At 36.4% G+C, this 16,045-nt stretch overlaps 1 protein-coding gene across 11 annotated transcripts in view; it reads right to left on the reverse strand.

The window, feature by feature from the left end:
• NCKAP5 (NCK-associated protein 5) overlaps positions 1-16,045 on the reverse strand; it is a 1,206,846-nt gene that overhangs the window by 614,970 nt on the left and 575,831 nt on the right. For all 11 annotated transcript variants that reach the window (XM_010853619.1, XM_010853624.1, XM_010853623.1 and 8 more), the window contains one exon: positions 11,827-11,890. In XM_010853619.1, the coding sequence (XP_010851921.1) occupies positions 11,827-11,890 (64 nt within the window). The remainder of the gene's footprint in view (positions 1-11,826; positions 11,891-16,045) is intronic.

Genomic DNA, 16,045 nt, shown 5'->3' on the forward strand with positions numbered 1-16,045 from the left:
TCTCTTTCACTCCAGGTTTGGTTGAACTCTGTAAAATCATTAGACCTGGCAGTTTTCTGGGGAGTGGGGGGGAGGGGTTGGGCATGGTTAAAAACTTTTATCATGAAAAGTTTTAAATATTTGTAAAAGTATGTGCTGTGCTTAGTCACTCAGACATGTCTGACTCTGCGACCCCATGGACTGTAGCCTGCCAGGCTTCTCTGTCCATGGGATTCTCTAGGCAAGACTACTGGAATGGGTTGCTGTGCCCTTCTCCAGGGGATCTTTCCAGCCCAGGGACTAAACCCACATCTCCCACATTGCAGGCAGATTCTTAACTGTCTGAGCCACCAGGGAAGCAACACTCAAACTTCTACAGTTATCAAATATGGCCAATTTTTTTAAACAATTTATTCTTTTGAGGTCGAGTTGACTTAAAATACTGTGTCTCAGGTGTACAACATAGTGATTCAAAAGTTATACTCTATTTATCCTTATTATAAAATATTGGATATATTCCCTTTGCTGTAATTATATTCTTGTAGCTTACTTATTTTATAGTAGCTTGTACCTCTTAATCCTCTGCCCTTCTCTTGCCCCTCCTTCCTTCCCTCTCCCAACTGGTAACCACTCATTTGTTCTCCATGTTGGTGAGTCTGTTTCTATTCTGTTCACCAGCTTGTCTTATTTTTTTAGATACCATGTATAACTGATATTGTACAGCATACGTCTTTCTCTGAAATATGGCCAATTTTAATTTATCTAAACTTCAGCTATTTCCCTCTTCCAGTATTATTTTGAAGTAAACCCAGATATCACAGCATTTTAAGGGTAAATATTTCTGTGTGTATCTCTAAACATAAGAACTCTTTTGAAACACAGAACCATAATTTCAAGTTTACATATATATATGTACATATATATGTTTACATATATATATATGTACATATACACACAATAATTCTTAATATCAAATAGTCAGTGGTCACAAGTACAATTATCTTATAATTTTTATGCATATCTGATAGTGATGCTGAAAATTTTCTGCTATTTCTTCATTTTGTACTTCACTGGCTTCTGTTTTTTACTTCATTATTTATTTCCTCTTTACATATATTATTCCTCATTACTTCTTGAGTTAAATTATTAATTTAAAATCTTTTCCTATTACATACGTTTAAAGGTAAACATCTCACCATAACTTTTGATTTAATTATATTGCCTGTTTGTGTACATAGAGTGTTTTCATTTTCATTCAGCTTAAATATTTTAAATTCTCTTATAATTTATTTTCTAAAAAGTGGAAAAGACATTTGTGTATATATATGTGTGTGCATGTATAACTAAATCACTTTGTTGTATACCTAAAACTAACACAATATTGTAAATTAACTCCACTTTAAAAAATTTTTAAGTGAATAATCTAAATTATTTTACTAAAATTTCCAGAGATGCAGTTTTGAGGGGATGTTATTGATTTCTGGTGTAACTGTGAACAAATATCATGAAAAGTATGACACTGATGTATTTGTACAATAAGTATTTTATATTATAAATTTTATGAAAGCAAGTACTTCATTTTATTCTCTGCTGAATAAGTTGAATAGATAAATGAATACAATAATATGCAGGGCCTATTTCCAAAATTTAGCACATACACAGAAACATGTCCTGAAGTTTGCCACCTACCATTCTATACTCTTAGGAAAACACGTCTACTTGATTTTTCAACTTATTAAATTGCTGCTGTGAAAAAGAAAAAGAAAACAAAAAAACCTGGTTCTTTTTCCAGAGATATATTATGGATATATTTTAGCCAGTGATAAACACTGTGAATGATGTATTGCCCAAGACACTTTTCTTGGATGACACTTTAAATTCAACTGCTGTGACCGCTGCTAACATCAATATATTAACACAAACAGGTCAAAACTTCCCATGAGACTATAACTAAGTTTTTCCAAAATCAGTTAATTTCTATATATTAATAACAAACTATAAGAAAGATAAATTAAGAAAATAATCTAATTTATAATTTCATCAAAAAGAGTAAAATACCTAGGAACAAATTTACCCAATAAAATAGCTAGGAACATATTTAACCAAATTTAATTCTAAGACACTGATGAAAGAAATTGAAGACACAAATAAATGGAAATATATTCTGTGCTCATGGCTTGAAAGAGTTGATAGTGTTAAAATGTACATACTACTTAAAGCAATCTACACATTCAATGCAATTTCCATTAAAATTCCAATGGCATTTTTCACAGAAATAGAACAAACAATCCTAAAACACATATGAAACACCACACACACACTAAACTGAATAGCCAAAGGAATCTTGAGAAAGAAGAACAAAACTGGATACATCATGTTCCCTGATTTCAAACGATATTACAAAGCTACAGTAATAAAAAAGGTATGGTACTGCCATAAAAACAGATACATAGTTCAGTGGAACAGAATAGAGAGCATAGAAATATAGCCCCACATGTATGGTCACCTAATTTATGATGAAGGAGTCAAGAATATACAACGAGGAAAAAACAGTTTCTTTGATAAATGGTGTTGGGGAAACTGGACCAGCAATATGCAAAAAGATGAAACTGGACCACTATCTTACTCTATCCACAAAAATTAACTCAAAAATGTTTTAAAGACTTGAACACAGACCCGAAACCAGAAAACTCTTAGAAGAAAACATAGGGAGTGTCTTGAGATCAATCTTGGCAATGATTTTTTTGGATTTGACACTGAAAGCAAAGACAACAAAGGCAAAAATAAACAAAGGGGACTATATAAAACTAAACAGCTTCTGCCCAGCAAAGGAAACTATCAACAGAATTAAAAGGCAACCTACTAAATGGAAGAAAACATTTGCAGTCATATATGTTAAGGGGTTAATATCCAAAATACATAAAGAAGTCATATGTATCAGTAGCAAAACAAACATCCAATTCAGAAACAGGCAGAGGATCTGAATACAGTCACATCTTGTTTTATGTGCTTACTTTATAGGGCTTCATGCTTGTGATTTTTTATAAACAGAAGGTCTGTGGAAATTCTGTGTTATCAAGTTATGGTAAACATTTTTAGTAATAATGTATTTTTAATTAAGGCATGTACTTTTTTTATACATAATGCTATTGCACACTTAACAGACTACAGTGCAGTGTAAACATAACTTTTAGATGCCCTGGGAAACCAAAAAATTCATGGGATTCACTTTATTGTGATATTTGCTTTATTGCAATGGTCTGGAACCAAACCAGCAATATCTCCAAGGTATGCCTATAGACATTTTTCCAAAGAGGACAAACAGATGGGAAATGGGTACATGAAAAGGTACTCAACATAACTAATGACCAGGCAGATGCAAATCAAAATCACAATAAGATATCATCTCACCCCTGTCAGAATGACTATTAATGAAAAGATAAGAAACAAAAGTTTTGGCTAGGATGTGGAGAAAAGGGAAGGCTTGTGTACCATTGATGGGAGAAATTGGTAAAGCTTCTATGAAAAATAATATGGAGGTTTCTTAAAAAATTAAAAATAGAACTACCATAAGAACCAGGAATTCCATTTCTGGGTATTTATCCAAAGGAAATAAAATCACTATCTTTAAAGGACAAGTGTACCATATGAACCAGGAATTCCATTTCTGGGTATTTATCCAAAAGAAATAAAATCACTATCTTTAAAGGACAAGTGTACCACCATGCTCATTTCCACATTTTTTACAATAACTAAGACATAGAGATGGCTGGATGGCATCACTGACTCGATGGACATGAGTCTGAATGAACTCCGGGAGTTGGTGATAGACAGGGAGGCCTGGCGTGCTGCGATTCACGGGGTCACGAAGAGTCGGACACGACTGAGTGACTGAACTGAACTGAAGACATATAAACAGCCTAAGTGTCCTTTGATGGATGAATGGGTAAAGAGAATGTAGTATATAATACATATAATGGAATACTATTTGGTCATAAAAAGAAGGAAATGTTGCCATTTATAACAATGTGGATGGACTCTGAGGGCATTATACTAAAGTGAAATAAGACAGAGAAAGACATATACCACACAATTGTGGAATCCTCAAAAACAAATAAGCAAAACTCACAGATACAAAAATAGAGGCAGCGAGATGGGAAGAGGTAGGCAAATGGGTAAAGGAAGCCAAAAGGTACAAACCTCCAGTTCTAGAATGAGTCCTGAGGATGTAACAGACTGCATGCCAACTATAGTTAATAATACTGTATTTTATACTTGCTATGAGAGTATGCCTTAAAAGTTTTCATCACAAGAAAAACAATTTGTAACTCTGTAATGATGAATATTAACTAGACTTATTGAGGTGATCATACTGCAATATATAGGTAGAAACCACTTTTTGAAAGTTTACTTTGCATGACTTCACTTTTATGAAAGACCTATATTTATACCGTTTTTGCCAACCAAAAGAAATTCATAGAGGACTTTCACTATTACAAAAAAGGTAATTGCTTCTAGTTTTACACCATTCAGCTTACCAAGGATTTCATAGGAATTATCGACTTTCAGACAGCAGGGGAAACTGGTAAATTCATATATTGAACCATTATGGTGGATACCTCAAACTAATACAATGATGTATGTCAGTTTTGTCTAAAAAAAAAAAAAAAAGAAACACAAGAAAGTTAATTCACCCTATAATCTTAACCCCTCTTGTTTGACTTGATGTGAAAGTGAAAGCTGCTCAGTTGTTTCTGACTCTTTGAAACCCATGGACTGTATAGTCCATGGAATTCCCAGGCCATAATACTGGAGTGGGTAGTCTTTCTCTTCTCCAGGGGATCTTCTCAACCCAGGGATCAAACCCAGGTCTTCCGCATTGTGGGCAGATTCTTTACCAGCTGAGCCACCAGGGAAGCCCAAGAATACTGGAGTGGGTAGCCAATCCCTTCTCCAGCAGATTGTCCTGACCCAGGAATCAAACCAGGGTCTCCCGCTTTGCAGGCAGATTCTTTACCAACTGAGTTATCAGGGAAGCCCACTGCTATTTGACTACTAGCAGTTAGAAAATCAGTTATATTATCCACTGTGTTGTGAACAGCAACACAAACACCAAAACCAAACACCTGACCCCAAGAAGTCTAGCAGCAGGAATTGACATTTTAGTACTACAGCTCCAGGCCCTCTTCCTTCTGGGTTTCCAAACTCTTGGCTGCCCTCTTGTCTATCAGAAGCCAGACAATACTGCTGGGCAGGCAGGGAAAGATGAAAGATGCACTGGTCACAGTCCTGGCCATTCATCAAAGCACTGTTCACCTGGGTTGTGTGCAATGTTCCTATTTTTACATATGACTCTTAAATTAAAAGAAATTATCTCTTCCCTGCTCAATGTTATGTGGCAGCCTGGATGGGAGGAGATTTGGGGGGAGAATGGATACAGGTATATGTACATCTGAGTCCCTTGCTATCCACCTGTAACCATCACAACATTGTTAATCAGCTATACTCCAATATAAAAGAAAAAGTTTTTTTTTTTTAAAGAAATGATCTCTTCTTGTTTAAGTCACAGTTATTTAACACTGTGATTTTTGCTTTCTGTGAATAACTAAGAGGCAAAGTAAACTCACGCACTGTAGAGGGCAGGGAATCGACATGTTAAAAATAAGACTAGCACTAAAGCTCTCAAAAACCATGTAGATATTTAAAAAAGAGATCCCTGCAGATCCCTTTATTTATCTATAAACAAAAAACCCCTAGAAACTGTGAATCCACAGGCACGAAGTTTCTTTTATGTGTTTTTGTATCAGTGAATTCAGCCAACTCCAGTATCAGCACCACAGCTAGTGCCTCATACTGTGGCACTGAATAAGATCTGGTGAGGGTTTCTGCCGACTTAAATTTGCCTCATCCTCCAGCAAGGATGTCACAGAGGGGCCAAAGATTCTGACCTCCCTATCGCCCCCAACTTTCTTTTTTCTTAAATTCCTGAGATGACTGAAAATATCCTAATCACTGATAGTTATTCCTTAGATGTTAATTATGCAAAAAACAAGGGGATATGGTTTCAAATTCAGCTGATGGTACACAACGGACACCCAGTCAGTGTTTGAATATCCAGGTAGATGAAAGAAAAAGAGCAATGAGCAACAGGGTAAATGGGGATACAATGTTTCCTTAGTGTCTTGAGATGAGTAATCAAAAACTGGTATTTTTCTTTTTCTCCAATTAGAAATTACTCAATGGGATGAAAAGGAGCCATACAGTGTGGATAACTTTGCATAACTAACCCAAGCATTTTTAAAATTATATTTGGTAGAATATTAGGGTTCTACAGATATTAATAAAAAACAAACTCATTGATAGAAGAGATATTCTTTTAAAACTCTTTAACATAAATGTAGAAAATGAACATATTAAGCTTTTTTCATGTCATTTTGAAAAAGTCTTTAAGATGTTATTCTGTCATAAGCATGTATACAAACAATTTTGCTATTTTTAAAAAATCCAAACACTTATTTTTAACTCATGAACCCGAACTGTTATTCAATAAATAAAGTTATATTTTATAAACTTGGAGAAAAAAATTAATCAGAAACAACTCAGTCTATAAAATATTAGACTACAAATTTCTAGTAATTAAAACTATTTAGAAAAAAAATTTAGGCTAGTGTAAGGTCCATCTAGTAAAGGCTATGGTTTTTCCAGTAGTCATGTATGGATGTGAAAGTTGTACTATAAAGAAAGCTGAGTGCCGAAGAATTGATGTTTTTGAACTGTGGTGTTGGAGAAGACTCTTGAGAGTCCCTTGGACTGCAAGAACCAACCAGTCCATCCTAAAGGAAATCAGTCCTGAATATTCACTGGAAGGACTGATACTGAAGCTGAAACTCCAATACTTTGGCCACCTGATGCAAAGAACTGACTCATTGGAAAAAACCCTGATGCTGGGAAAGACTGAAGGTGGGAGAAGAAGGGGATGACAGAGGATTAGATGGTTGGATGGTATCACCAACTCAATGGACATAAGTTTGAGTAAACTCTGACAGCTGGTGATGGACAGGGAGGCCTGGCGTGCTGCAGTCGATGGGGTCACAAAGAGTCAGACAGGACTAAGCAACTGAACTGAAGACTAGACAAAGGTTAATAGAAAAAATAAGTGGTACAGTAATTGATGCAGATAGATTGAGACTGGATTCGGAAAATAATAAATATGACAGCAAAAGTGCAGTTCAGTTCAGTTTAGTTGCTCAGTCGTGTCCGACTCTGCAACCACATGAATCGCAGCACGCCAGGCCTCCCTGTCCATCACCAACTCCTGGAGTTCACCCAGACTCACGTCCATCGAGTCAGTGATGCCATCCAGCCATCTCACCCTCTGTCGTCCCCTTCTCCTCCTGCCCCCAATCCCTCCCAGCATCAGAGTCTTTTCCAATGAGTCAACTCTTCGCATGAGGTGGCCAAAGTACTGGAGTTTCGATACTGCCTAATTTCCCAACATCATTTACTGAACAATTAATCTGGAAAAACACTCATTTTGATCCCTACCTCACAACAATGTAATTCCACCTAGCATATGCAAAGATTTACATACAGAAAAATAAAAACTATGTACATTCAAGAAGAGAATGGGATGAATATTTTTAAATTCTTGGAATGGAAAGAGCTTTCTTACATATAACAACATTTAAGATGACATCAAAGTCTTACAGACAGAATCGATCTGGCAGTAAATTGAGTCAGAGATAGGGAACACAGGCTGAAACACAACTCCCCAGAATAAAGAGGAACATGACCTTATAGTAGTTTGTGAAAAAATGATGAAAGGTAGGTATGAAAACAATTGCAATAGTTATTTTATGGAAGAATGAATAAAGAACAAAGAAACAAACAGGAAGTGTCTAATATGCTGAAAGACAGCTTTGCCAAATAAAGACCTGAGTTAACAGAACAAAAGCACAGACAGAATTGTTAAAAACCCATAAAGAAATATGTCCAAGTTACATAGTTAACTACTGGTGGAACTGCACTTTGAATCCAGACCTGCCTTATTCCCATGTTTATATTCCTCTGATTTCCACATATGTGTCAATCAGCCATCAGAAAAAAAATCTTTCTACATGCAATGTAATACCTTGAAATGAATCCTAAATCAGAAAGGGGACATTATTGGAAAAACTGGTAAAATTCCAATAGAATCTGGAACTTAGTAGTAACATGTCAGTGTTAATGTCTCAGTTTTGATCATTATCCTATAGTCATGTAAGTATTAACACTAGAAACCTGGTTGAAGGGCCTGTAGGTGTGCAACATCTTGGAAGTCTAAAATTATGCCGAAATAAATAGTGTGTTAAAAAATAGAAGCAAACTCTCAAAAATGATGCCTTTGTTACCACCTTAAAACTCATAAGGAAAAAGATTTATTGCATAGTCAAATTTTTAAAAGGGCATGTTTTGCATTATAACTAGTTCACAGGTTTGCTTTGATTTTTAGAGGTTCACTGATGATTTTAAAAACAATTATTAGCCTTGATTATACTATTTTTTGAAAATACAACTTATGTAACTTTTTTAATAACATTTTTCCTTTCATACTTACAGAATACTTACAGAATACCATAAGTATTATTCTTTAAAAACGTAAGGTGATCTGGCTGTAATGAACTGTCTTCATTTCTGCTACAGAAGTGACAAAAGTTCTGGACTTTAACAGCAAGAATTAAATTTAGAGGATTAATAGAACTGCCTGGTTTTAGGAGCTGTCAGATACTGAGAGAATCAGGACTTCAGAAATAAATGAATCCTAGGAGCAAAAAAGCTGAAGCATATAATTAAGTCGAAAACTCAGAGGAGGTTGACTAGGTAAGGAGAGGGGGGGAAATACTGAGAAAAAGCGAAATAAAGAACATTAATAAAAATCAGGGTTTAGGTGTCTCTAAAGCATTGAGATGTGACAAACTATGGAATAGGGGAAATATCACATGAATAGTAGTAAATCAGATTGGATAAGGCACTCACTCAAAGCCTGCCAATGGGTCCCATCACTCAGGGCATGAGCCAGAGATCTCTGGGAACGCTCAGGATGTACCCCTCTGCCTCCATCACTTCTCTGATTCCTGTTCTACCATCAGCCTCTCCCTCACTGCCCTCTAGACACCCTGCTCCTCCATGCTGTTCCTCAAGCAATCCAGGCCTTTGTACTCACTCACGTACCCACTAGGAACATTCTCCCCCAGCAGATACCACCATGGTTCACTCCTTTCCCTCCTCAAATGTTGCTCACACGCTAACTTTTCAGTGATACACCACTAAGAACACTCATACTGATCCTCTGGCATGCTACTTTTCTCTACCCTGATCTTGTTTTTTCATAGCTGCTTCCACCATCTATCAGTAATTCCATCAAACTGCTGTTCTCCAACTACTAGAATGTATGCTCTCAGATATGTACCTATTTGCTTGTTTTCCCACCAATACTTCCCCAGGGCCTATAATAGAGCTGGGTAGGATAAGGGTTAGGTGCTCCATAATTTATTGGCTACATCAATCAATACATAAATGTGATTTTTCAATAATATTATTTAAATAAGAGTAATAAATCACAGGTAACTTCTTTAAAGTTGCCTTTTGAGCAACCAGAGTAATCTTTTATTTGTTGGGCTCCAAAACCACTGCAGATGGTGACTGAAGCCTTAAAATTAAAAGACGCTTGCTCCTTGGAAGAAAAGCTATGACCAATCTAGACAGCATATTAAAAAGCAGAGACATTACTTTGGCAACAAAGGCTCGTCTAGTCAAAGCTATGATTTTTCCAGTAGTTATGTATGGATGTGAGAGTTGGACTATAAAGAAAGCTGAGTGCGAAGAATTGATGCTTTTCAACTGTGGTGTTGGAGAAGACTCTTGAGAGTCCCTCAGACTGCAGGAAGATCAAACCAGTCAATCCTAAAGGAAATCAGTACTGAATATTCATTGGATGGACTGATGCTGAAGCTGAAGCTCCAATACTTTGGCCACCTGATGCGAAGAACTGGAAAAAAACCCTGATACTGCGATAGATTGAAGGCAGGAGGAGAAGGGGATGACAGAAGATGAAATGGTTGGATGGCATCACCGACTCAACAGACATGAGTCTGAGTAAGCTCCGGGAGTTGGTGATGGACAGGGAAGCGTGGCGTGCTACAATCCATGGGGTCGCAAAGAGTCGGACACGACTGAGTGATTGAACTGAACTAATTCTCTGGGTATTTCCTACACTGAAGAATAACCTCTATAATGTTTTAAAAGGGGTCTTAGTTTTACAAAAAAACTAGACAGTTATCTGAGACAATTTCAACCCAGGTTCATTCACTGTCAGATTCAGAAAGATAAATTCTTTAAGCGTCTGATCTTATGAGCTTAAATAATATACCAGAAAAACCTTCTCATTACAAAAACTTCACATGAGCAAATGCTCATTCACATGATTCACTAAGCTAATGGAATCGTACAATCCCAGCCTCCTCATTTTAAAGATGAAGAAACAGGCCTAGAAAAGCTGTCACTGCTTCACCTTCACTTTGAACATAGCTGAAGAAGTGCTGAACAGGAGCCAGCCTGAACAAAGATGGAACTATTACAGAATGACCTAGCTGAGAAACATTGTGCAATGCAGCGTAAAGTCCAGATTGAACGTTTTCAATTCACCATGTAACTAAATTTTCATTTTCTCCAACTCATTCCTGTATCATTGTTCAGAGATCATATTGTTTGAACAGTCAAGATTCTCTTTGCCTTGAGATCACTACCAGAGCAAGCAATGTGATCACCTCCCTGAGTATTTTAGTATGTTCAAGGGCCACCAAAACTTCCAGAACCCACTGAACATTCAGCCTCTTGTTCAAGACCTTTGCCTGCCCTCTGGAGAGAAGTTCAAGGCCAGTTTATTTTACAAGTTTCTTACTCTTTTCAGCAAATGAATTGCCAATTAACTCTCATGAAATCAAATGGAAGCAGCTTTCAGGGTTTAAAAATGTGTGGCTTCTCTTTTTTTAAAAAAAAACCATTGGCTGAGAAATTGAACACATGCCACTGTTTTGTTATCAGTGGGGGGGGGGGGGGTGGAAATCTGGTGTCAGATTTCTATTCTCAGAGGTAACAGCAGCAGTTAATCCACATAAGTCCATTTTCCAGGTCCCCCAACAGTTGTCTCTGATTTTAGAGGGACACACAGGCAGCTACTTTGGCAAAGAAAGTCTATAAAATGAAGTTGCCTGGACCAAAACACCTATATTGATTTTTAGTACAATTCAAAACACAAGGAAACATCAGTTTCCTAAGTAGCACATACTGAAATGGACAGGGAGAAATACACCGCAGAGTTCAGAGAAAGAAGAGGGTAAAAGACAGTTACATTAGCAAACATCTGTTCTTTTCTTTTGTTTCTGAGGTTGTTGTTTTTTGTTTTTTGTTTTTGTTTTTTTTTCCAGGTTTGTAGCACTGAGAGGCTTGAATTAAACTGCACTCTCCTTATCTGAGAATCTGAGATTGCTCCTTTAGGGGTACTGTGCTCCCAGCTGGAAGCCTAGACATTTAATAGACCTTTAGGAAATAAAGCCGACGACTTTTGAACATTTTAACATCCTCCTTAAAGCCCTCAAAGAGTTATTTTTCCCAATTAATCTTTCCTGCTCTCTCAGCAAATGGCAGATCTGTTTAAACTGCATTATAAACATATTATTTACCAATGTAGCATTCAGTTTGCTGCAAGCAAATATTTTCCTTTGAAATCCTTAATGAGACAAAATGCCTTTCAAGCCAGAGACCTCTGGAAGGGAGGTTGAGAATTGGAACAGACCAGCCAGGACTTACCATGGCCCCTTCACTTCTTCTCTGGGCAACTTCTCTCTGCAGTCGGGCCACAGCCAACTTCTCCCTGGAGAAGCAAAAGTACATGATTAGCTGACCATCCTTCTCAGGGCAGAGGGACACTGGCATGGCTTCGAAACATCCTTTTGCCGTCTCCAGGAAAACCCCCTCCTTGGTTTAGCTCACTTCCTCCACTAAACTTTCTATAAATATTTAAAGTGATTGGTCACGAGTGCATTGTTTTCACTGCGTGTCATGAAAGAGATATTTTTGTAATAGCCAAATAAATGCTATATCCCAACTCAAAGCTTCCCTTTAAGTTCATGAACATGTATCACTTATAAATGTTCCATGGCTAAAATATTTCAGTTTTCCTTTCTGTTATCAACTTTGCTCATAAATAGTTTTAATTATTTTTATTTCTTTTGTTGCCCTATGTAGATAATTGAATTTGAAAAGCAAACAAAATGTAACCTGGTACCATTCTTGAAATAAAAACAGAAAATCCTTGGCAGGCTTGATATATAACAGGAACAGTGCTGGCCATTTTACCTGATCTCATATGAGACTGACAACAACTCTATAATATTAATAGGCTTCATATGAGACTGACAACAACTCTATAATATTAATAGGCTTTATTATCTCCATTTCATACATATAGAAATGAGGCTAAGAGGCTAAATAATATATGAAGCCCCCAGCTGGTAAATAGTAATATCACAACCAAATTTTAGGTCTTCCTTAGTTCAAAACCTACTTAAAAATTCTACATATCATTTTTCAGGATCTATGAAATATGAAAATGTGAAATTGAAAATCAGATTATTTAAGTATTTTTTAGTTCACAACAGGGAACTATTTCTAAGAGCTTTGTATACTTTATAATTGGAATTCTGATTTCACTTTTAAAAATATAATAGTCACCAAAATTTTAAAGACACTTTTGTAAGGTGACAGATATCTTCATTTTGGCCAACTTTTCAATTATTCTTAAAAAGTTAATAGATGAAGTAGGGGTAATGAACTCTTCCAGTAATTCTCAAGTCTTAGTTCTGGCAAGGATCTTCCCTGAAATCCTCTACTGCCTTCAATTTGAAAGCTATTTCAGCCCTCTGCTTTCCCTCTACACAGGATCAGCTACATGCAAACAGCAAGGAAGCAACCTGAATCCAAGATTAGGGTGAGGATTTCTCCCTCTCTAACCATTTATGTATTTGAAATGCTCAAGACTGTCAAGAAGGCATGCATTTTAGTTTGGTTATGGGCTTCCCTGGTGGCTCATATGGTAAAGAATCTGCCTACAGTATGGGAGACCCAGGTTCAATATCTGGGTTGGAAGATCCCCTGCAGAAATGAATGGCTACCCACTCCAGTTTTCTTGCCTGTAGAATTCCATAGACAGAGGAGCCTGGCAGGATATAGTCCATGGGATGGCAAAAGAATCGGACACAGCTGAGCAACTAACACTTCCACTTTCACACAAAGTAGACTGACTTTGTAGTAGGAATATTTCTCTCTCTGAATAAACACCTAAAGACACAAACTAGAAGGAGGAAAAGTAGAATCAGGAGACTTTTGAGGGATAAAGTTTTGGGAGCCAAGGGCAGGACCTGTGCTTATAATCTATGAGATGGCAACAAAGTAGGTGGAAAGAAGCCAGAAAGAGATGGGGTCATGTGTCCCTTTTTGGGGTTAGCCAGGCAAAGAGCCCACACGTGTTTTCTGATCCAAATCCAGATGAGCAGGAGCAGAGAATCGAAAGAGAAGACTATGACAGATTTCTGGTTTAATAAGAAAATTAAACACTTGGTAAGTATTCATGAGCCCAAAAGAATGGAGAAGATTACATTAGTAGTCTATGACTCAGTAAGTCCACTCTGAGGTATAAACTCAACAGAAGTGTGTGTGTGTGTGTGTATATATATATATATATATATGTTCACTAAAAGACATTGTACTATATTGTTCATAGAAGGACTACTCATAACACCATTAAACTGAAAATGCACACACCCATTAACAGTAGAATGGATAAACCTGAACATAGTTATACATTAAAATATCATAAAGTACTAAGAAGGAACAATCAAGATTTCAACACAATAGTAATGGGTAAAAGAATAAAATGTAGATGAATATACAGCTAATTTATTTCATTTATTGAAGTTCAAAGATGGCATAACTCTACCTGTTTGATAAAGTAAGAAAAAGAAATTAAAGATACAATTATCAAATTTGGTTTTGCTGTTTAGTCGCTAAGTAGTGTCTCACTCTTTGCAAACCATGGACTAATGGAGGCTCCTCTGTCCTCCATTATCTGCTGGAGTTTGCTCAAATTCCTATCCATTGATTTGGTGATACTATTTAACCATCTCATGCTTTGTTGCCCCCTTCTCTTTTTGCTGTAGCTCTTTCCCAGCATCAGGGTCCTTTCCAATGAGTCAGGCTCTTTGTATCACATGGCCAAAGTACTGGAGCTTCAGCAACAGTTCTTCCAATGAATATTTAGCATTGATTTCCTTTAGGATTGACTGGTTTGATCTCATTGTTGTCTGAGGGACTCTCAAGAGTCTTCTCCAGCACCACAATTAGAAAGCATCAATTCTTTAGCACTCAGCCTTCTTTATGGTCCAACTCTCACATCCATACATGAAGACTGGAAAAAACATAGCTTTGAGTGTATGGACATTTGTTGGGAAATGATCTCTCTGCTTTATAATACGTTGTCTAGGTTCATCACAGTTTTCTTTCTAAGGAGCAAGCATCTTTTAATTTCATGGTTGGGGTACCATCCTCAGTGATTTCAGAATCCAAGAAAATAAAAGCTGTCACTGCTTCCATTGCTTTTCCACTTTTATCAAATAGGAAGAGGTAAAAATTGTCAGTATTCAAAGACAATATAATGTTCCAAACAGAAAATCCCAAGGAATTTACAAAACAATAAAAAGTTTAGCAAAGTCACAGGATACAAGTGAATATACAAAAATCAATTGTGTTTTTATGTACAAGCATCACACAATTGGAAAATCAAATTTAAAGAATTTATAATAAGATAAAATACTTAGGGAATAAATGTAATAAAAGACTGCTACACTACAAAACACTGTGTACAGCAATTAAATGAGATTTTATATGACACACACCTCATTTATGTGATACAAAAACTTAATATCACACTCAAAATTTTTACCAAAATAATCAATAAATTATTTCTCACTGGAATATATAACACGATGAAACTAAATAAAGAGAATCCAGAAGCTACTCTGATGCTTATGATGATAATTAAGTTAATATAACAGTACCTGAATTTATTGCTTTCTCAGAAACATTTAACTTCTAGTCTACACTCTATACTGTATTATATTTCCCTTGATTGTTACTTAAGTATATCTTTTCCTCTAAATAAGAAAACCTTCCTAAGTGATCAATGCAAAGAAATACAGAAAAACAACAGAATGGGAAAGACTAGAGATCTCTTCAAGAAAATTAGAGATACCAAGGGAAAACTTCATACAAAGATGGGCACAATAAAGGACAGAAATGGTATGGACCTAGAAGCGGAGGATAGCAGAGAAGAAGTGGCAAGAATACACAGCCACTTCAAGAATACACAAGAATACATAGCAAAGAAGAGGTGGCAAGAATACACAGAAGAACTGTACAAAAAAGATCTTCATGACCAAGATAATCACAGTGGTGTGATCACTCACCTAGAGCCAGACATCCTGGAGTGAGAAGTCAAGTAGGCCTTAGGAAGCATCACTACGAACAAATTTAGTGGAGGTGATGGAATTTCAGCTGAGTTATTTCAAATTCTAAAAGATGATGCTATGAAAGTGCTGCATTCAATATGCCAACAAATTTGGAAAACAGCAGTGGCCACAGGAATGGAAAAGGACAGTATTCATTCCAATCCCAAAGAAAGGCAATCACAAAGAATGATAAAACTACTGCATGATTGTACTCATCTCACACGTTAGCAAAGTAATGCTAAAAATTCTCCAAGCTAGGCTTCAACAATACTTGAACTGAGAACTTCCATATGTTGAAGCTGGATTTAGAAAAGGCAGAGGAACCAGAGATCAAATTGCCAACATCCACTGGATCATCGAAAAAACAAGAGAGTTCCAGAAAAACATCTATTTCTGCTTTATTGACTATGCTAAAGCCTTTGACTGTGTAGATCACAACAAACTGTAGAAAATTCTGAAAGAGA

Source organism: Bison bison, unplaced genomic scaffold (genome assembly GCF_000754665.1).
Source record: "Bison bison bison isolate TAMUID 2011002044 unplaced genomic scaffold, Bison_UMD1.0 scf7180017864330, whole genome shotgun sequence".
Lineage (NCBI taxonomy): Eukaryota > Metazoa > Chordata > Mammalia > Artiodactyla > Bovidae > Bison > Bison bison.